Here is a 24,185-nt window from a genome sequence, read left to right on the forward strand (position 1 = left end):
TTTGGCACAAACATTGCATTTTCCTTTTTTTCTGGATCCTACAGTACGAGTGATTTCATCTAACATCGTCCCGCTGCAGCACGCATGTACAAGTTTGACGCACTCTTAGCACACATCACACAGTCTCTGCCAAGCACATGCAAATCCTCTGAGAACCGAAGCCGTGCCGTTCAGTGTGTGCTCCAGGTGCCGTGACACAAACCATCATCTCAAGAAGCCAATCATATTAAAAGCATGAGTCATGTTGCCGCCTACAGTGGCTCAAAGGCTTTAAGTGGTGTCATGTTGGATATCGTCCTCCATCCACACAGTGACCCAGATCCCAGAACCTTGGCTCTCTTTTTTTTTCTGCCTTTTCTCAGTGAGTTTGACAAAAATGTAAATATTTAGAAGACATCCATTCACAAAATGTTATTTTTCTGCATCTTTTAACATTCCCAAACTCATATCTTCAATTTAAGGACAACAAAGCTAGGTTAAGATTTCTTGGTGAACTCACACAATCTGTAATATGTGCAGTCAATCACATGTTTTGTTGTTGCTGTTCTCTTTTTCCAGCACCTTAAGTCAAGCACTTTGTTCATCACAGCACTGCTCTATTGACAGAAGTTGTTTTGTTCTTCATTTCACACACATTTCCAAAGATTCTCACATCTGATTGGCTTTTATCACCACTTCAGGTGTGAAGTCGCAGGTGTGCTGAGTGTAATCTCACAGGGAGGGTAGAAGCCGAGGCGGCTGCTGAGCAGATACAAAAAGGAGAAGGGGGGGTTGAATTTAATCTTAGTCTATCAGATTCGTCTCTGTCCTTTTGTCCCTGTTTTCCCTTCGTGGAATTGTCTTCTTTTTTTTATCTGTTTATCTTTTTCCCAGCCCCTCCCTGCTTCTAGACTATCTCTTGTCACTTTGTTGGTTGCTACCGTATTTGTTTTGTGTGTAAATGTGTGTGCGCACTCCGAGGGGCTCCGAACTGTCGTCATCTCTCTTCTGTCATCGTCATTAGTTCCCCACAAGGTACAGGTGTTTTACTCACACACAGTTTTCTCCTTCCTTCCAACTGTGTCTGCAGAATCTGCCTACTGTATTTCTGCTTGTTTCCCACTGATGGCACTTACCTCTACTCATACATGCATCATTCCGTCTTATGTACCCCCCCCCCCCCCCCCCCCCCCCCAACTTTCTCTCCAAACACATCATAAAATTTGTATGGCATTTATATGGATGCCATTTCTTACTCGTGTATTCTTCTGGTGTAATTGCACACATAAGGCACAGGGGAGAATGTCATGATTTTCCACAGCTAGGTGCCAGATAAAACCTCTTGGAAATGGATTACGGAGGAGGACGGGGAAGTTGCCATGGGGGTGGCTATTGGATGAAGCCCGGCTGACTCGACTGTGTGTTAACATAAATCACAACAGGGTTAGAAACCCCTCAAGACAGGCCTGGCACTTTGTCTCTGCTCCCCAAAGTCTCTGTAGAGAATTAGAAGCAGTGAGATAAGCGTCTAGATGCGGAGTATGTGTGTCTGTGTCTGTGTGTGTGTGAGGACTTGAGAGAGGATGAGGTACTAAAACTGCAAGAAAATCATGTGGAATTGCTTACTGTGCATGAGTCGTGGGCAAGAGATGACCTCCTACCCTAGAAGACAGCTCTGAGACAATCTTAGATCAAATTTATATTCAATACATCCACATTTTCAGCTGCAGGCATTTTTAATTGCAGAGATTAAAGTAAAACACCAATACTTCTTGATTGCAAATCAGAAAGTGTTTTCCCATAAATTACTGAAAAATGTTGTTTTGGATTTCTTCTGTTTAATATTCTTTTACAATTTATTCTAAAAAATATACCAAACTATTGATAAATCCCTAAAATATGTGCCCAAACAACTATTTGTAATGTGTAAAAACAATTACTCACACAGAAACCTGAGACAATTATCGCACAACTCTCCAGTTCCTCTCAGCTTCATGAATCTTCTAAGCATTTTTACTTCCTGTTGTTTTCATTTCTTTAGTCTTGCTGCTCTTATTGTTGCTTCTTGCAGAAGCAGGCAACTCTGTACAACTCAAATAATGTAAAAACTAAAAGTACCTCTGATCAGTAAAGACAACTGCTTCCCAATTAAATTAATGCAGCATATAAGTTGGGAACCATATATTTCCCTCATTAGTTTGTGCAGCAAATGAATAAATAACAATGAATATTAGGTAGTTACTGGTGATGCAACTGTAAGCAATTATATTGTTTGTTGCTACAATTAAAAAGTAGCAACTGTTAGCTTAGCTAATATGTATATTAACTAAAGGCTGGCAGTTAAAGAAGTGTAAAAAAGTGCATATTCTCTATATAGTTTGTTGAAAACCTATTAATGTGTCAAATAAATAAACTGTACAGATTGGAATAAACCACTTATTATTTTGGCTTTAAAAAGTGTGTCTTTTCAAAATCACTTTACAGAAATATTGTAGCTTTAGGGATCTGAAAATGTCCTTAACCAGTTGGCCAAAAAGCCTTCATAGTTAGTTAATCTTAGTTAAATATAAATTAAGTTGATATTTACTATGTGTTGATTTATAAGCTTTACCAACTGTTTAGAGCAAAAAATTAAACATAGGCTCATTGTGCCAAAGGCAGCGGTGCCCAGTCTTGTCCTGGTGCGGAACATTTGGAGACTGGATGGTAAGAAACCTTTTGCCACACTGTCCCAGTTGTACTCTCTTTCATTATTTTTTATCCTATCCAAAAACAACAATATTGTAAATTGAAATATTTCTAACCAAATCAGAGTTAAGCTGTAGTGGAAATCAAGCTGGAAGGGAACTCTTAAATCAGACATAAATACATTCAGGAAAGCATTGGCACTACCCAGCCCAGTCCCCCATGTGGTTTCTATTTCTTTTGTTTGAAACAGATGGTCTTTCCAATTACTTTCAAATTGGCTGCAAAATTAAAAAGACTCTCTATTATTTCTTCAAAGTTTGCTGGTATAATTCCACTTGGATTCAGTTTCACACTCACCCAGTCCTCAAACTCTCTGCTAAGATACGTGTGAAACATTCCTGCGAGAGTCCCCATCAAGCCTTTGCAGTTGGTTTGAATCGCATTTCAATGGGTTTCTTTTGAAATTTACTTTAAGTCTTAAAAAGCACAGGACACATGTACGATGTATGTGCTGTGGATCTAGAGTCATAACCAGAAGAAAAAGAAAAAAGAAATTACAGATTAGTTGAAGTGCAGTTATGTTCTGTTTTTAGATGAAATTAGAGCGTTCCCAACATGTCCGTATATTTCTTCATATTTCTCAGTTGAACATTGTGTTTCAGGCTTATTTCCTCCCACTATGTCTTAAAAGGTCTGGCTTAGTGCTATTTAACCAACTGTAATAAAAACATGATTTCCAAATTTGCCAGTTCTAACTGGTACCTGAAATCCCTCTGAGACTGGCACATGAAAGGAACTGCAGTCAGAGCTTGGCAGCACATATGAACTGAGCACCCACAAATACCATATCCCAAATGGGAGCATTACTGTTGTGGGAGCTGAAGAAAAAATGGAAATTTAAAATATATGACCCTGAAACTGTTCCTTGTTTAATTTCTCTCCAACAATGACATTAAAATAAGCTTATTTCTATCAATTTTGCAAACACAAAATGTAGCCCATTACGTTTTGTCCAAGCATTAAGGCCGCCCTTAACATGGAGTGTCAGCAATGCCAGAAGGCTCCACACATTAATCGGCAGCCACAAACAGCTCCACACCCACAGCCTTAGCTCATCGTACCATCTTTTCCCTCTCCCTGGCTTACCATCTCCTGTAATTAACAAGGCTTAAACACCCTCACAAATATTGCTCAAGCTCACAGAAAACACACACATTCCCAACCCTGAGTCTCATGCTGTCAGCTGCATTGCATGCACAGCTTCCATGCACGTAATTAACATGGATTAGGGCATAGTGCAGTCTATGCCAGAAGTTATGCCAGGACCAAAAACACAATATCTACCCATGTGTGCGTGTTCACACAACTAGCACCAACACAGACCTGCAGCGTATTGTACACCCCTGCTAGCTGGCTTGGCAGTGGGGAGGTGACATCAATCAGGCTAAAAGCAGGGCTCTGTCTGTGTGTGCATACACACATGCTCATACAACGCTTAATCATCTACACAACGTCTTTGTGTAATCTTTGAAGAAGTATGGATTTTCAGAAAATGGGAAGGAATAATAAGAGAACAGCGTCTTATCATTCATATTTTTCCAATGTTTTTTTCTCAAATCAACCTCCTTTTTAATGTAAAGAAAACATTTTGCAGAAGATGCACCATTTTTTTATCTCTCATTCTCATTGATGCACAGACTTGGTTATTAGCTCCTAATAGATGTTAAATATAAACATTTAAGACAAACAATGTTAACTCCAGGCTGCTAATTCAGTCATGTCGCTTTTGTAAATGAACGCTTGTCCTTAATCACCCCTGAAACAGACAGAGTGACTCTTCAGGCAAGATGGAGTAAATATGCCACATTATGCAACTCTACTCAGTCTAAATGACCTCCCAGCACTCCTAACTATATTACAACTTCATCTACAAATTTAGTTCTTTACCAATTACCATCTCAGAAGGTCACAAGGTGATAGCATATACTGGCACCACATAAATCTCATGAACAGTAATGACAGCGGAGAAAAGGCCACTCACAGACAGGAGAGCACAGCCAATTTTACTTGCTGCATACAGCAAGTGTTATGCACACATCCTTTAATAATGACAATAAAACACCAACAAGCATGCACAAGAAATTGGGGGGGGGGCTTTAAGGAATTCATTTTCAACCTTTTTTTATTAGATAAAGCAGGAATGTCAAGGCTGATCATCTCTGATCTGAATAAAATCCTGCCCTGACGGCTCTGCTGTGTGCAAAATGTTAGAAAACAAAAATAGCGCTTCATTGTATCTCTGACCAAGATCACGCAGCCAATTATATGTTGTGTTGTGTTGCTGATCAACCAATCCTCATTTCCTCCTCCTGCTCTGCCTTTGTGAAAGTAAGACATTTTCAAATCAGTGCTGCCACACGAACAACTCATTATCCATCTCCTATTCTTTATGTCCTCATGCTCGTCTCATTTTTTTCTCTGGAAATTTTCTCTTTTCACTCATTCTGCTTAATCCCCACCTCCCGACCTCCAAATCTCGCTTCACTCCCGTCTGTCAGTATCTCTAAACTCATCTATTTCTGGATGTTCATCACGACCACCTGCAAACCCTCTAATTAGTTAACATCTGTGTCTGAGCCGCACTATCTAAAGCATGCAATCACACTAAGAAGTGCATGCATGCGCAGTCGTTCTCAGTAGCAGACTTACACACAGCCAACTGCACTGTTCTTTTGCTATTCTGGGTGTCCTAATTCTTCTCTTGAACCCTGCCAAAGTTCAAGTTACGAAAAGCTGCTCTTTGTCTCTCTCTCTCACACACACACACACACACACACACACACACACACACACACACACACACACACACACACACACACACACACATACTGAACCTAGAAAGAAGACGATGACACTGATCTAAGGATCTAAAATGGTAACTAGTTTCCCGCTAATGATTAGTAATCAACTCTCTTCCCAGATGCACTGTAATTAAGAAAATTGCCCAGCGCTGTTGAGTGTAAAAATAACTTCCTTAGTATGACTTCAGACTTTCATTGTCACTCATGTTGGCCACATTGTGACTTGCCTGTAATCCAGTTTATAATGACGATGATGACTACATCTTTAAGGACTTTTATGAACCCCACATCTCATAGGTGCCTCTGTAATAACCTCTGCACATGTGTGGTTTGTGTGTTTGTTGCTCTCTAGGTCTACGCAGTAGTTACTCATGCAACGTCTGCAGTGTAGTCCTAAACTCTATTGAGCAGTACCATGCACACCTCCAGGGCTCCAAGCACCAGAACAAGTGAGTATAACAACTTAAGGATGTATTCTTGGAGGGTCAGTCAAATGGTGTGTTTAGTGTTTATATGAGAAAGAGAATCCAATCCAATCCAATCCAGTTTATTTATAAAGCACCGTTAAAAACAACAAAGTTGACCAAAGTGCTGTACAGAAGAAACAATAAAACATACATATTTACATCATAATTGGGGCATCAGCACATTGTTAATAGTAAAACAACCCTTTAAATTAGTAAAACGCCAAAGAAGGCTTTTAATTTCCTTCTGTGTCTCTCATTCAATACTTTGGATTGAGAGACACACATTTTAGTTTCAAAACAGGATCTGTCTAGTCACTTCATAGTGGCACAGCTTTTGGTTCATGTCAAAACGACAACATATACCTCATTCTATACTATTTAATTTTATGCACCCCCCCGCCCCATCTGCTAATTTGTGCTTCTTCCATCCCTTCATCAACTTGTCTCCTTGTGTCTCAGTCTCTCCCACCACAAATTCAAGTGGAGGAAGCAAAGAAAAGACACAAAGAGAGATGAGTGGAGGTGACAGGCATTTAATTAAATGAGACACTCTTGTTTCAGTGCCGTCACTTAAACTGCTATCAGTTATATACATTACAGCCTACCGCTGAATTAGTATTTTTGACAGCATATATATTATGCTCAATTCATTTTATAATGTTGCGTGAATGTGTCACAACCTTTCAGATAACACACATCTGCAATTTATACACCAGGATATTTTCCTAGTTCCTCTCTCCACAGGGTGCATTTTAGAAATTTAGATGTGTCCTGACGTGTTTTGTGGAGAGGGATTTCCAGGTAACAGGCAGGCAGATGGAGGAGAGAGGAGATGAGGAGAAACTATTCTAGAGATAAAATGAGCCAGTTGGACTCGATGTCTCAATTCCTACAGTAACGTGTGACTTGTAGAGTAATATATACATCAACCAGCAGCAGTAGAGTGTGACATGGAGCAGTTACATTTCATGCATTTACCATGAGATGGCTGTGAGCATGGCTCCTGGCAGTGTTGTCTGTATGTGTGCCTGGTTGTAGGTTTCTGTAGTCAAAGCAATGCAGTGGAAATCAAGTGTTATGAATGGAGTCTTTCTCAGATAAAAGGCAGCTTGAGGATATGACATTATTGCTTTCTCTTGTTTTCTCTTTTTCGCAGTTTTTTTTTTTTTTTTTTTTTATAGTTTAAGCAACAAACATTTGTGTATTTAACCACCCTGGAGCATAACATGTCTGGGCTGAAAAGACCAAACTTCTGCAAACAAGCAACTCTTTGAGTGGTGGGTGTAGTGAGAAAAACAACGGCGAAAACAAGGTTGTGAAAAGCACAGAGCAAAGAAGGAAGATAAAGTGAAAAGAAGAGCGAAGAACGTAAATAAAGTATGAAAAAAACAATGGTGAAGCTGAGGGTATACTGTAAGTACTTTGCATCGGGCATCATCATAAAAGATTTTCATAAAATGTTTGAAAATCATATGAAGTAAGATTTTATATAAATCTGTCATGATTTGCTACTGCATAGTTATGTGTATGCTTAGGGGACTATTTTTATTTTTTGTTTGTTTGTTTTTAGCAACTTTGTTATTATCATGTAATAAGTTCCAGATTTCATGGTATAGTAAACTGCAAGCAGTGCAATGCAGCTAGAGTGAATTTTATCATCTCAAACTATTATGAAAGGGGTAGTTTTTGTGCTGCAAAGAGTGACTTATCCACTACTACTTTTTATAGCATGGCACTTCGTTTTTGTTTTGTAGATCTGTCCATGAAAATGTGTTATTGGTTGAGAGGGCAATTAACCCCTTTAAGCTCTGGCAATATTCAGTCAATGAATGTACTTTGATTTTACTGGCCAGCAGTACAGCAACAAAAATGTTTGGATTTGTTCTCTACACTTCACAGAAGACTTATAATGAACAAAGCTAACAGTGGCACTGGCTTTGTGAGGAGAAGAAGTCTAGATGTTTTTGTTGTGGTACAGTGGGTGTAGGAACACATGTAGAGGCAACATCACAGATAAATTGAGATTAAAAAGTAGCTAAGGAGGCAAAAAGCGCTTTTTGTGCATACATTATTTCAAGGGCAACCGAAAATATTAAGAAATAAATAGTTCCTCAGACAAACAATCATGCTTTGCATCTAGCAACATTAACGTACCTTACACATTGTGTGCAAAGAAAAGCAATGACATGCACAAGCTTTACTCCCTTTTCTAAATCATTGTTTTGAAGGTTTTCTCCTTCAGTTGACATTTTACCACACTTCCCACATCTGCACCTGTCATCACAAAACTAAACAGAAAACTATATAATAAATAACACAGGGATGGTTGCACAATGTCAAGCAGTGAGCACATTTACTAAAGGATTTATTAAGCTGTTCACCTTCATTTTTTGGACCTGATTTTGGCTTGAATGTGTACAGCTGGACTGGACATGTGTCTTTTGCTTAAAAGTATAGTGTGTTGGTTTGTGCATTTTTGTGGCTTCCTGATTGGCAACAGAAATTGTGAGCGTTCACAAATTAACGTTTTCCATCCTCCTAGAGCCAACAAACAGAATAATATGGAGAAAAGGAGAGTTGGCATCTTAAGGTGTTGAATGTTTAGTTGATGTAGAAATATTTGACACAACTACATATTGGCAGTACAGCAGAGATGGGCTTGCATCCTTCTGTTAGACTGGGAAAGAGCATTCGTTAAAAAATGGCACAATCTTTGGAAAAAAACTATGGACCAGATTTACTAATATCTCATTTTGCGTGTAGTAATTTGGATGTGCAATCCATAATTATTACATGTGGGGGCTGAACAATGGTTTATGGATAGTTTACTAAGAGTGACTTCATAATCCAAAGAACAATACAGTCAAGCTGATTGTCTTTGGAGAGTGGAAGTTCTCAGCTTTAAAAGGAAAAGTTGTGAAGGACTCTTAAAAGCACAAACATGCTTTAAGCACGATAGCCCTGAGCCCTCACAGACTTACTGAAAATGTCTATGAGCAAGAATTCAGGTACTGAAAATAAGTTTGTCTAGCTCCGCTGCACTGCTGTATCAATCCTCTGGGAAACGGAGAACAAGACCGAAGGTTCCACCTCATCATAAAAGTTATTCAGTTATTTTATGGATAGTTTACTAAGAATGACTTCATAATTTGGTGGCAGGTGAAACGTTTCTGAGACTCTATTTAAATTAAGGTTTTGCACGTGACATGGTTGGCAGCATTGCAAGTTTGGGAAGAAAGCATGATCTACAGCAAAGAAATCTGACTGCCATACAAATGTATGAAAAAGTTAATGTCAGTAAAATGATGCTAACAGTGGATGAAGTACAAAGACAGTATAAGGACGTTAGAAGCTGAACACAAAAAAATCAGAAAAACAGAAGAAACATATTTTCCACATGGGTACAATCATTTGTTCCTATTACTTTAAGAAATCCAGCTACTAACAAAATAAACACCTTGTTTGTTCTCAGTTAATGAGTGGAGAGTGCTTGGAAACCCAATAACCGAGACCATTCAGCAACATGTGGCATTTAAGACGCTGAAATGTGACATGCAATATCCGTCTATCATTTGTAAGCATTGCAGGACTCATCTCCAAATCCATCCTGAGTTATTCCAAGAGCTCCCAAATAACATTCCTGGATAAGGAATATGTTTTGATAATTGTTTCCTTGTATATACCGAAGACATTCACACTAGGGTGAAAAACACTTTCTCTGCGTCTGCTTGCTTTTTTTTTTTAAGTCTTCTAATTGTGACAATAACCACAGCCGACTGTTTGCAGTCCTTATAAAACGTGTTAAATATAGACACTGCTTCTATGAGCAAAATTGCTCTCAGATTTGATAGATAACATTATGGGTACTAAATTATTGTTCTTACATTTTCACCTCTCAACACGCGCAAAATAGAGCATAAACGCCCCATATTAAATATTCATTGTGGCAGACGTACAAACTGGACGGAGACGCAATATTTTGCACTTTTGAAAGATGATCCTCCGTACACTGTGTTATTAAAATGTGTTTGTACTGTTTTTTTGCGTGTGCAGTCAGTTTGCACATGTTTAAGCACATGCAAACTTTAAGGCGTGTGTGGACCATTTTTTACTATATTGTTTATCTCTGTCACAACTGTGTGCTGCCAAATAATGAAATGCTCCACCACAGAAGTTTAAAGAAAAAGTCACTTCGGGAACTATATATATATATATATATATATATATATATATATATATATACATATATATATATATATATATATATATATATATATATACATATATATATATATATATATATATATATATATATATATATATATATATATATATATATATATATATATATATATATATAATAGACTGCTTAAACCACAGGTGTCAAACTCCAGTCCTTGAGGGCCGGTATCCTGCAGGTTTTTGTTGTCTCCATCCTCCAACACAACTGACCAACATTCATAAATAGGTTGACGAGAAGCTGCAGGATCCATTTGATTTGAATCAGCTGTGTTAATCGAGAGAAACAACAAAGACCTGCCGGATACCGGCCCTTGAGGACTGAAGTTTGACACCCCTGGCTTAAACAAACAGATAATTTAGACACATTTTCAGACAAAGTGTTTATTTAAGCTTAATAAAGAGGATTTAAGAGATTTAAGGTTATACAGGTTTTTATCAAGTAGCATGGTGAACACCGAATGCAACCCCAAACTTCATACTGATGAGATACATTACCAGTCAAAATTTTGGACACGCGTTTCCATTTAATTCAATGGGAAAGTGTGTCCAAACTTTTGATTGGTACTTTAAATGTAAGCAAAACAACTGAAAAAAAACAATTACTGAGTTGTGTAACATATTAGTCACAGAGATTGCAAATGGTGGAAAAAAATGCAGCATAACTCTCCTCATCTGTCACTTTCAGTATCGTGTGCAGACACACTGAAAGAGTCGTGAGAGAGTAAGCGAGACTTATAGACAGCACGCAGCACAGACACAGATGGGATGAGAGAAGCAGAGAAACAGAAAAACACATCATGTTTGAGACAAAAGGGTTTAGAGATGGCAAAAAGCTGAGACAAGGTTAATAAAGAGACATGCTGATTTGGGGAAAGGTATGAAAGACTGGGGTGCATTAAAGATGAAAGGATACAACAATGTAACAAACAGTAAAATTGCATTCAGACTAAATCTGAAAAAATGAAATGAAACTTGGATCCAAACACAGCAGATCTGAAGTGGACAGTGGGGTGAACCCAGCACTGCTGACTGCAGCAGAGCTTAAGAATGCAGGAGGTGGATTCACTGGCCATCGATGGATAAAAGACACAGGGAGAGGTGCAGGGAGATTTACAGGAAGAGTACTGATAGGTCACTACAAAGACAAGGTGGAAGCCCCTCATGGTCTTTGTCTTCATCAGACAGGCTTACACAATGACCTATAACTTTGAAAGAGTCAACTATGATTTTTGTTTTTATTGCTCTTATATTGATCAGTGTAATAAAAGACACAAGAATGTCAGGAACAAGGAAGCTTAATGTGTTGTTGGGAATAGGAGGCTTTCTTTGGACTGCTGCATTTTTTTATGTTTATGTGTCGTTTTGAAATAATCCAGTAATTTTGTTTGAGCCATTGTTGGATACAAGAACAATATAGTCAAGCTGATTGTCTTTGGGGAGTGGAAGTTCTCAGCTTTAAAAGGAAAAGTTGTGAAGGACTCTTAAAAGCACAAACGTGCTTAAAGCACGACAGCCCTGAGCCCTCGCAGACTTACTGAAAACAAGAATTGAGCAAGAATTCAGGTACTGAAAATAAGTTTGTCTAGCTCCGCTGCACTGCTGTATCAATCCTCTGGGAAACGGAGAACAAGACCGAAGGTTCCACCTCATCACCCTCACCTCCTCTGTCTTCACCCAGTTATTCAGGTGAAACATAATACTGATCCATGGATGCACGTCTGAAACCACCTTGGGCTGAGTCTCATTTTCTCACACTCTCTTAGCAGTTCGCACATCAGTAGGCATCACCTTTTTTTTATTTTTTTTTTTATTTTACAGTGCAGTGCAACACACAAAGCAATACCCCACCCAGATGTGCCAAATGTCGCTTTTCCACACAACAGCCCGTCCATACACTGTTTATACACACAAAGTACAAATTAGATACAAGACAACCTCATTACTAGTTTATCAGAGGACATAAATGGACATGAATTAGGGACTGTTTTTGCTTTGCAGTTCACTTGATTGGCGGGAACATGGCTGGAGTATAAATATTTTTTGATAAGTCTGTTTCCTTTATAACAATCTGCCATGTGATTTGTGTTTTACATTTGTGTGCATCTTCTTTTGTGTTTTACATTTGTGTGCATCTTCTTTTGTGTTTTACATTTGTGTGCGTCTTCTTTTGTGTTTTACATTTGTGTGCATCTTCTTTTGTGTTTTACATTTGTGTGCATCGTCTTTTCAAATTTGTAAATAAATATAGACAGAGACTACAGCAACGTCTCCTTTAATATCCTCTGCACTCTTACAGACAAAACTCTGCCAAGGTCATATAAAATATTCCAGCCTGTGTTTGAGTGTGTGTACTGTATGTGTGGTGTTTCACACTCAGGATGAGCTTTGACTTCCGTAAGGGGCTTTTAGTATGAGACGAAAGCACGACCGACAGTGGCAGAGGATTAGCTCTCACCAAAGAAACATCTACGAAAAAAGTGTGTGTGTGTCTTTTTTTAAAGTTTTTGTGGGTTGTATGTGTGTGATGTATGGCACAGGGAATGTGTCATCAGAAAACCGACAACAGATTTCTTTATTCTTTATGCAGACTTCCTTATCTGTACTGAGCATCTGTCTCATCTGCAGCGGCAGGTCATTTGAAACGGGACACCGCTCAGTCGAACCAGACTGCTGCTATAATTGGACCCGTACAGGAGGAGAACAACAGCGATATAATGAGATAAACTGGCAAAACATGTTCACAGTTTACAGTATGTTGTCTTAAAGCCAATTCCGTTAGCTGGCTTGCAAACAGAGATACCAATGGGCAGCATATAGAACAGAACCAGACAGATGAACACTAAATCCCAGAGTACATCTGTTAACTCAAGCTCTCTTAAAAACTAATTGTAAAGTTTTAAAAAGTGAAAATTATAAAAGGAACAAAAGGCTGTAAGCCAGCAGGGACTGAACTTTTTTTTTCTGGTCTTTTTGTGTGAAAATCTGCTCTACTGCTCACAGCTTGCTCTCACGGAGCAGCTAATATGAGTCATACACAAGTGTTGAAGCAGGAGATGGTTAACTTTTATGCTTGTCCTATTCAAACATTTGGCTGCGGCAAATACTTCATTAACAGATTGTGTTCATTATTTTTTCCTTTTCAGGCCCTTTTTGTATTGATTTTTAAAAGCTGTATTTTTTTCAGAGACAGACTTTAAAATAAAATCTCCTCAAGGTGTTGTTGCAATATCCTGTTCAAAGGAAAACAAGGAAAGTAGGTCACAGTGAGCTTGACTTTTGAATTTTTTCCAGAAAAAATCATATCGGAGTTCATCTTTGAGTTCAGGTAGATGTTTGTGTGAGTGGCTGTGTTCCTCAGAAAAGGACACATTGGTGCGTTGACAACCACTGTGCATATTACCATTATGCTTCTGATGACAGCTGCTGCCAGCATGCAGGCATAGTAAAAATAATATATACTTGCACAAAACTGGATAGGACACTAATTAGCTGTTTGAAGTCCACAAGAGCAAACAAAGCAACTGGTAAAGTGCATTTACATGATGTAAAGTGTCAGCTTGGTTACACACTATGTCTGACCAGGGACATTGCTGGTGCTTTAACTGCCCCTATAATATCACTGATGCTTAGCTCACTCACAAGGATTGCGTGGCTTTTGCTTCTTGGGTGCTTTCTAGTCACATTATTTTTATCTCCAGCCTGCCTTTATGTGTGCTGATGTACTTAGTGTGTACTTGTGTATGGTAATGTTGATGCTGATCTCAACACAGACCTCAGGGATATATATTGTATATACTTACCTGCATAATTACAAACCATTAGAACTCATATACACATAAACTGATACACATTAAAGAGAGGAACACCAACATAGAAAAAGGGCCATAACAGGAGTGTGAGACTTTGTGGCTTAGTGCAAATGTAACTGTGAATGCAAATGTGGAAATACAGACCTGCTAATGGGCCAGGTTTTCTGAGGGCATGTGTTCTGTCATTGCTAAAGTATATGAGTGCGCATGTGCATCCTCACACTGCTTAAGGCAAGGTGAAAGGCAAATCCAGGACTGCTGCTGGTTCGCTCTCCTCTGACGTCTCCTCTGTCAAACTGGGACAGAAACACACACAGGCTTAAGCCTTTGGCTTTCCAAATCTTCCCCAGAGGCACCTGTCCCAGTCCAACCTCTCACCTTTTTTCACAAGAATCACACATACAGATATACACACACACACCCTGTGCTAGCCATAGCTTTGACGTCAGGATGAAGAGTCATGACTCACATTTACTTCTACTTCTTAAGTGTGTTTGGGTTGTTTTTTTTTTGTTTCTGTTTTTTTTTTTTTTTTGTTTGTTTTTTTTTTTTTTTTTTTATGCACAGCACGCATAATATGGTCTAAATAAGATGAATGAAAGATGTATATTATCAGGTTGTTATATATCAAATTGCTGCAAAAAATTATGTCATGCATAATTTACGATAAGAAAAAATGAAGTTTGGGCTGTTGAGAGCACGTCTCTCTAGCTTACGAGATAATGGGATCCTGACGCTGCTGGTTCATAAAGGCTGCAGCAGCTCTTTCTGTATTTTAACAGAAATTACAGTTTGTAAGAGGGAGTGAGAAAAAACTCACAATCTTGATGCAAGTTGAATGATTTCAGAGGTATCAGATTTTGCCCCTTTAAGTCAAAGGGAGGCAAAAACTGTTTCTATTGCACTTTAGGGGTGTTTCTAGTCAGTGTTGGTGCTTTAATCAAGCTCAGTGAGAGAAACTTAAAGTCAACTCAAAAGAGGAACAATTCCTTAGATGGAAACTTCAGTCTGCTGCCAAAATTGATTTAGAATGACAGACTATGTTATAATTCTCAACTTTACAGCATAAATAAATATGTTATCTGGTACACTAAAGGCTGTTTTGGTCTCACTTCTTTTTTTTCATTGTGCCGACAGTGGGGGCAGAAAGGGTTCTTTTTGTTTGTTTCTTTTTGTTATGTTTATTAGTTTATTGTTTGTTTTTTTCCTTTTTAATTTAAAACTTAAAATTATCATGGGCAGGGCTGTTGTAGCTGACAGGTGAGTTACTTATTGGTAATGCATTATATCTTTGGGTTCACGCTCAGAATCATCCTTTTGCAAATGACTTCTGGCTACAAACTCAAATTTGCAATGGCTATTAAACTCAGGGCTTTAAAATAACCCACTCACAAAGCAATAGGTGGCATCACTGGTTCCAACTGTATTTTCTCCTCAGTCTATGGCTGTAATTTGAATGGAGGAAAAAATGTCAAACTTTCTCCTTTTTTTTTTAGAAAGAAAAAAAGTCCTGCCTAATCCTTCCCAATTTATTTTTAATAAAGGGCAATCTTTGAGGTTTCTTCTTACTTGATTAGTTTAGACAGCATGAGTTTACAAAAGGGATGTTGTGTGTATTGAGCTTTGCCTCATCGACTCGGCTCTGGGAGTTCACATCCAAAACACACTGAAATGTTTGTAAAAATACAACTTTACTGCAAAAAAGTCAGACTATAAAACTTCACATAATGACTCAATGAATCATGAAGCCAATGTAGATAAAGCATAAACATAATAACTAGTTTTTGTTGCTTACAAACACTATTTGTCTAGCTGTCCAACAAACCCAGTTCTCACTTTCATTGGAAATGTCAAATCTGAAATGATCTAAGTACAAATGACTGTTTACTTCCTTTCATCTCATTTAGGTAAACTATCTCCAGACTAAATGACACCACTATTAAATAGCATTATTATAAGAAAATTACAACACAATTACAACACAAATGAGCATTAACAACAATACTGATATTTACACACTTGCCTGTATTGTAGTAGTTGCATGTAAGTACCTCTGTAAAGATGAGTTATACTGATTCCACACTGACATACAGGCTAGTATAGACAGCTACACTGATACACTTTATCTGTTTAGGTTGCTTCTACAAACACACACTCACACAGCATGCTAAGGTGACCTTCACAAACACCTCCTGTGGTTAAAGAGCCAAATGCACTTTCATTGCCCTCTCTGTCACACACTCTCCTCCTCATATATCTTACATCCCACATATATGACCCGGGGACAGATTTTTGCATTAGTCTATTAACAGCCCCTGTTCACTGTGAGACCATGACCTTTGTAAACCCCCTACCCTGCTTTACCTTCTATGTTCTCACTGTTTTCCTTGCCTCTGACATCTTTTCTGCAGGTCTTATTTTAAGTTTTTATGTCCTTTAACTTGTTCCTGTTTTTGTCCATTTTAATCAACTGAGAGACTCATTTTTAAGGTTTTTAATTACAGGATCTTCATAGTTTGAAATCTAATTAAATAAACCTAAAGTACTGCATTTGTTGCAGTGTACAGTAAAATATTGAAGTAACAACATTCTCTTGCAAAGCTACTTGAATGTCAACTAAATAAAGCTATATCATTTCTCAATGAAAGCATTTAGAACACAGTGTTTCCTAAACTGAACAATAAAAAAATATTTCACACAAGCCACTGAGCTCAAACTAGAAGCAACAAAATTAGATAAAAAGTTCAGTCATCATCTCTGACATGCTTGTTACAGAACCAGTGATCATACAAGTAAAATTGAGTTTACTCGTATTAACCATTAACCTGTTAGCTTAAAATCCTTCCAGTGGAAGTCTAAATTTCTAAATGCTTAATGTCAAATTTGTTGAAGAAGTTGTCCAAAGAAAAAGTATATATTTACATGTAAACTTATTCCAAGTGAAAAGTTGTTCATTTTTCTCTCTAGTACCTGTAGAAATAAAAACTTAGTTCCATTGTAAAGGAGGTATCTGTAATCATAACAGTCGGTTAACATTAGTTAGAATTTTACAACAAAACTTATTCTTAGTAATATTCGACAAAAAATGCAATACTTTGCATCCATAATACTTTTGTTTACAATTTGACTTTCATTAATAAAAGAATTACCTATTAATAAACTTTCCAGTGAACTTTTAGTAAATAAAAAGTAAGGTGGCTCTTTTTCCCAAGAGCCACCTCCCTGTTTACTACTTTCCTGAGAAAGAGATAATAAAATTTTAAAAATTACCAAACTGTTTAAAAGGTAAATGCTGATTCATACCAAATACTAACATCTATTGGCTATATCGCAGATTTACTAAACAGTGAACCACATTGTTTCCATGGCAACTGATGAGTGAGGGAACATTTTATGAATAGTTTGACAAATAAGAGTGAAAGAAATTAGCTAAATTTAAACGCAAAACAAGTTTTCAAATGACAATCCTTCTATTATCAGTTTGATTCAATTCATTTCAGCTTTACTTGTATAGTGCCACTTCACAACAATGTTATCACAGGGAACTTTACATACACATCATCTCAAGCTAATTCATACATAGCCTATAATAGAAACCAACTGATTGCATTGAATCGTGACTTTGATCCAATCCCCCATCCTGAGCATGCATGAGGCGACAGTGGGAAGGAAAAAAACTCCCTTTAACAGGAAGAAAACCTCCGGCAGAACCCCGTTCAGGGAGGGCAGCCATCTGCCTCGACTGGTTGGGGTGGAGAGGACAGGAAAGACAGAACAACATGTACAACTGCACTTATTCAGGAAGACCTGAAGAAAAAAGGAGAAATAAGTTAGAGATGGCAATATTGGCATATATTTATACATTAATACATTAGAGAAATAGAGCAAGGTACTTCTCAGTGCATCAGGTAACATCCCCATTGCTACATAAGGAATGGTTGGCTAGACTACCCATAACTACAAGAGCAATGACAGTTGGGTCCCGTACATGCAGACTCCAACTCAGGAGATGCTCATATCCTAACTATAAGAATCATGAAAAAGGAAGGTTTTCAGCCTGATTGTTTAGTAGCTGACTGAAAAATATTTTATGAACCCTTTCTTCAGGATCTCCTACCTACCTTTCCTTTAAAGCTGAGGAGAATAAAGGGAGATAAAAGAGATCGACCTTTATGAATATTAGTTGTCAAAATGTTTGATCCAACAATTAAATAACATCAAAGAGAAATCCTGTCTTTTTAAATTCTCTCTAATCAAATGTAAGCAGATTATCAAATTAGCCAAGAAGTATTAGTTTTACATGTTTAAAGTATGGAATATCATTTTGATTCAATCGCAGGGCAAAATATTCATGCTTGAACACCATTTTAATTCCAGTTTCCCACCCCTCCTCGCTTTTACGTGTCCCCTCACAGAAAACATTAAAAGCTACCAAAGTCTTTGCCCTTCCATTCTTTCTAAAGTCCAACTTGCTAGATGAGTCCTGACAGAGCAGACAGGGTGTAGAGGCCACTATTTTAACAGCCATTACCAGGATAGGTGCTGACAGCTAGGTTGCCTGTGTATCCTCCCTTTTTCTCTCACTCTGTTGCAGCATTCACACTATTGCCAGTGTGTGTGTGTGTGTGTGTGTGTGTGTGTGTGTGTGTGTGTGTGTGTGTGTGTGTGTGTGTGTGTGTGTGTGTATAGGAATTTGTTTCTGCATTAGAGCAAAGAATGTGATGAAAACTGTGGAATTTGTTGTGTTGTTTGTGGGATGCATGTTCATGTCAGGCACAAACCAACAAACGTATACGAAGGAAAACATCTTATTTTCAGTTTGCGTGTGTGGATATTGTTTTTCTCTCTCTCTCAGCTAAAAAAAAAAAAAAAAGATGGGACTAAATTCAGATGCAGGCAAAAACAATTGAGAACTACATCATGAAAGTAAGAAAAGCACCTCAAACTGAGAAGAGAACCAATTACACACACAAAAAAGCTTCTGACATGAAAAAGCATTTGAGCCGGGATTTCTATTGTGACATTCGGGAGACTGAATAAGCATCCCTGACTGCTTGTTTAATATTGTCATCTGAGTAATACTTTGCAAAGATCCCTGTGCCAAAATAGGCTTACTCGGTGTGTCGTATGATCTTCAATCCAACTTATCTCTTTGTTTTAATTAAATGTGGCTTCTTTGCTTCTCCGCTTGCTTTGTCTCATGGTGATAAAGCTGAAGAACAAAGCTGCAGCGCCTGTCATCATAAAAAAACAATCAGCAGCTCAAGATAAAAGCCAAATCCACAATAAAACTCCAACTTAAACATGCAAGTTTATGCTTCAATCTATCGCCGATGTTTTAATTTGGGTCACAGCCAGATAAGAGGCACAATAGACCGTTATACTGTATTTATGAGGAGTACTGGCTAACGCTGCCCTTATAGCAGAGCTGTACATCAGGGAAAGGTGAATTCTTTTGAGTACATCAGGTAATGAAAAATAACAACAGTGCAAGGTTACTGAGTATAACTCCACACATTTGTTGTACCAGTGAGGACTTTGTTTATTGTGTTATCTGTTCTGTAATAAAAATGGCATGAGACTTAGACTTACAGGTAAATGGGATTATTTCCCAGGAAGCAGGCATGGTACAAACTGCATATCTTTCTCCCTGGTGGGCTTGATGTTCCCTGTAGGAAGAGAGACATGTCTTGTCAGATCAGCAAAGACAGAACAAGACTAACAAATTCTTTCTTGTGCTTTGTTTTCAGCCTAAAGCAACACCAGCAGTAAGTCTCGGAGACAGACCGCTCTGGAAAGAAGAGGAGACGAAGACAGAGATTATTGGGATAAACAACTTTGAACAAGACTTATTTCAGAGCTGTGCAACAAAACAGTGTGTGCACGTGTGTGCATAGGTGTCTCTGGCATCTATGCATGCATCTAAAGTATGTGTGTGTGCGTGTGTGTGTGTGAGTGTAAAATTGAGCGTGTTGATCTTTGAGAGTGAATCAGCACCTTGTGTTTAATGAGTTTGACACCACAAACATTCAGAAGACTTGCAGCTGAATGTTGCCATGTAACTCCTATGTGAACCACAATCCTGAAATTGAACTGATGTCATTTAAATGCCCTGGAGTGGTAATAGTCATTACAATGATCGTCAGAGAACAGAAGTAATAATTACTCTGTACCTAGCAGTCCCCCCCCGAGTGCTCTGGCAGTGATCCGAGTCTGGACACAGTCGTTTTCTTTCATGTTTTTAATATGCAGTGATGATGATGATGGTGGTGCACACATGGCTCACTTTCAGACCACTTGAGACCTACTCAGGCCCATCCAAAATCCAAGGACAAGTAAGCTCCGGATGACCTTAGTCATTACTGGCTGCCTGAACTTTTACTTCTGGTTTGAATCTAGTGTCGTCTGACAGTGTAGAGAAACGGTCCCTTCTCGAATTTTGTAACCCATCTTCATATATCCCATCTGATCAAAACAAGGAGATGAAAGAATAAAGCAGCAACTAGATTTTTATATTTCTGCTCTGAAGAAGGATCTGTAATTCTGTACATCATCTACAGTTGAAAACATTCCCATAGCACTAAATCCTGATGTCAGATGTCTGGAGAAACTCTCTGAGAAGGGCAACATGTAGATATTTTTTTCTGTTGCTGTGACCACAAAACAACAACAACTCTCCTCTTGAACCATGTAGCAGCCAGTGTAAAATACAACTGGGGTGTGATTCAATGCATGCAAACGTTGCATTCACTTGCCTTTTTGGAGCTCATTTATTGCCCGCTTTGGTAATAGCGCTGCTTTCTAGTGATAGCTTCGTACTGCATTACAGCACATGCTTGTAACTGAAAAAGAGGTGCCCTTTTGAGCTGGCTTATTCTTACAACATATTCATCCAATAAGGGAAAACCATTTTGTTACATAGATATGAGATGTCACTGCAGTGTAAGAGTCTAATATGTGGTCTCTTCAAAATGTCTGTACAGTAAGTTTCGAAGATGGTTTGTAGCACCATAAAATTAGCTGAAAGAAGATATGTGCTGCTTTCCTGTGCTGGTGCTGAGAATGGCCCTGAGCAGCATTTTTCTGTAAAAATGTGGTGAGAAATGGGAAAAACACCCAGTTCTGAGCTCTCCTCTGTTGGTTGTTTTTGATTAAACACATTTCTTTTTCATCTTTTATGCTGTAAACATTCAAATGTCTTTATTTCTGCAGAGTTCATTTCACGGTGAGGAGAAGAAGCTACACACGGCCTGTTTAGAGAACAGCTTTTTCCTTCGGAGACATATAGCTGAGCAATGTTTTTTTTTTTATGCAACCGCACTGTAATACTAACAACCATACAATGTGGGGTTGAAATGAAACAGTTTAACAAAGCAAAAACAAGTAGTTTGTGTAAATATGCAGTAGCTTCAGGCGAGGTTGTGAAAAACAAGTTTTGTATTTATAGTGTTTATCTGCACTGAGCCACAAGTAACATTTTCTTATGAATATTACTTAAAAAAAATAGTAATGAGCTGGCACTGGAATGAAAATTAATTGACTTTTCCTGGGTCATGTTTTTCTATGGACTGAGTTTGGTGAACACAAAGTTATCCTTAAACAGAGAACTAATGATAAAGGACCACAATCCAGCACATGGAACACAGTACATTGTCATGTTTAGTGTCTACTATGCACTAAAAAAAAGGGATTCTGATGTTTTCATGAAGAAAATTACAATCACCAACAAAGACAGTCGCCTCAGCGAAACAACTGGAATGTGAGAGGAACTGCAAACTGCCAAACTAGCGACATAAAAACATAAACTATGTTTTTTGTGTTTGTTTGTTTGTTTGTTTGTTTGTTTTTTAAATGCTGTAACAAAACCACAAATCAATAGGTTTTCGGCGTGTTTGATGTGCATCATGACTGTTGGGATGATATTTACACTGATTTAATTCTCTCCTGTAATAGAGTATTCAGAATAGAAACCATGTCTGTGCGCGTCAATATCGCGAAACGTGAAGAGGGTAACTGTGCCATGAGTCACATATTTTAGCAGATGTTTCATAATATATGACAGAGATGTATCTATGAGTAGAAACTGTGTGATAAGAAGCTTTGGTGGGTGTCTGTGTGTCACGTTCTTCACTGCACTGGCAGTGGGAGACTCTTTGTTAGCTGTGTACTGTGAGCACATTTGTAAACACACCTGATGATGGATACAATGAAAAAGACAACTATATTTTCTCTTGCAAAATTCCCAACTGTGTTTTTTTTTTTTCAATTTTTTGTGCTTGTTTGAACCACCATGATTTTCCAGCATCTATCCTACTTTGATTTTTTCTCATTTAGCTTGTCTCATCGTTTCATTGTGCTGAACCTCAACCAAAGGATATGTTACTGATAGAAAACCAATGAGTTCCATCAGAGGGACTGGTAGGTTTTGATTTAAATCAGATTTGCAGAAGAGGTAGATGAGATACAAATCATATTATAATTATTATTAAAGATTAAAATCGCTCTGTTCCATGTTATACTCTATTTTAACAGGTTAAATACCCTGCTAATTATTTTATTATGCCTGCATGCCTTAGTTGCAATTCGCTGAAAGTCATTTTTGTCCCATGATACTAAAAAGCATTGTCTACCAAGATTTGCGCCTGATAAAGAATCATCTGCCTGGGGGGACCTCAGTTTGTGTCCCTATGGTGACAAAAGTCCCAGTGGGTGTGTGTGAACTGAGGTTAAAGCCCCCACTGGGAGTCACAAACACTCTTATATGTATCCGGCAGACTTTTACCAAAGTGACGACTCATCATTAATTTATACCTAAAAGTAAGAGGCGCATTAAAGGTGAAAAGCTTCGTAGGTGTGATCTGAAAAGTGCGATTGTGCGTGTTGGATGCAACCGTGCGCTGCACAAAAAGGAGCAGGTGAAAGGAAAATAAACACAAACACAGCTTCAAAGCTCTATGTGCCCATAGTTTCTGATGTAACAAAGCTGCTTTCTTTTATAACCCTAATTTAAATAAATGAGCACAATAATCTTCAATATGAGTGCAGCTAAAGTGAGATGAGAGAACTTTCTGCAACAAAGAAAACATGTTTATCATCTTTCTTGTAATTTCCTTGATTGGAAACCAAACTTGTTATTCACAAATAACAGCTCAACAATTGCATGGAAAAACAAGTGCAAGTCTGTGAGGAAAGAAAGCAGCAGGAGGGAGTGGGAATCAGTGCAAACAGGAGGTGCTGTGCACTCTTAATGGCTTATTGTAGTCAACAGGAGATGAGCTGAATAAAACATTAAAGCTGGTATTATGTCATTTCCACTGCACCACCCAACCTCCGTGTACCCACAGTTAGTGGGTGTGAGAATACAAGGCCGCCACCCCACTTAGCCTACACTACGGCATGCTATCTTGGCTCATCCATATTCATGACTATTTCACAGAAACCTCGTGCTCTGCCGGGACATGTTCCTGAAAAGGTAATCTCTTCACTGTAGGTGTACTTTACAGCTCAGATTCCTAAACTCCTCAATTTGAAACATGACCAACCTCACAGTAGATTTTTACAAGAAATTAGCGTTGCCTAATTGCAGATGTGCAATCATCTCATCAGTGAGTCAGAGTGAGGATGCCATGTTACACTGTGTGACCTTGTGCCGCTGCATTGTTATGAGAAGCTTTTGCTGAAAATGTCAGGACAAAGATATGTCTTCAGCTGACATTTTAAAGTACAAATTAAGCACAGGGTCATAGAAAGCCAAGTCTCTGAGAGTTAGCAGAGTGATGGTTTAATTACTGCACAGCAAAGCGAGTCACTCCTCATCCCAGTTCCTAAACGAACATGCAAGTAGAGCGTCCGTGGAATTATCGTAGTTAAAACTTCTGAACTTCTCTTTGGTTTAGCTGCACTTAACACCTTGCTGGTGAAGGTTATTCTCTATTTAAATACGGTGACTTTTAATCATTGAAACCTTTTAATAATAACCAAAGAGAAAGGACAGACTGCACAGAATGGATTTTTTTTTTTTCCTTTTTATCTTGTTACAACAAAACAACAGCAAAACACTGCAGTCTGCACATTTCAGTACACGAGCCCTTAATCAATGATAGATTGAAAACATTCCCCCTCTTCCACATGTCACTTGG

The 24,185-nt window shown here is 38.2% G+C and overlaps 1 protein-coding gene across 1 annotated transcript in view; it reads left to right on the plus strand.

The window, feature by feature from the left end:
* The window catches only part of LOC306762214 (zinc finger matrin-type protein 4), a 60,059-nt gene extending 39,320 nt beyond the window's left edge, over positions 1 to 20,739 (plus strand). The window contains exons 6-7 of the mRNA XM_079248639.1: positions 5,881 to 5,977; positions 19,797 to 20,739. Of these exons, the coding sequence (XP_079104765.1) occupies positions 5,881 to 5,977; positions 19,797 to 19,818 (119 nt within the window). The 3' untranslated portion in view covers positions 19,819 to 20,739. The remainder of the gene's footprint in view (positions 1 to 5,880; positions 5,978 to 19,796) is intronic.
* Positions 20,740 to 24,185: the final 3,446 nt, after the last annotated feature.

This window comes from Telmatherina bonti (genome assembly GCF_933228915.1).
Source record: "Telmatherina bonti genome assembly, chromosome: 11".
Lineage (NCBI taxonomy): Eukaryota > Metazoa > Chordata > Actinopteri > Atheriniformes > Telmatherinidae > Telmatherina > Telmatherina bonti.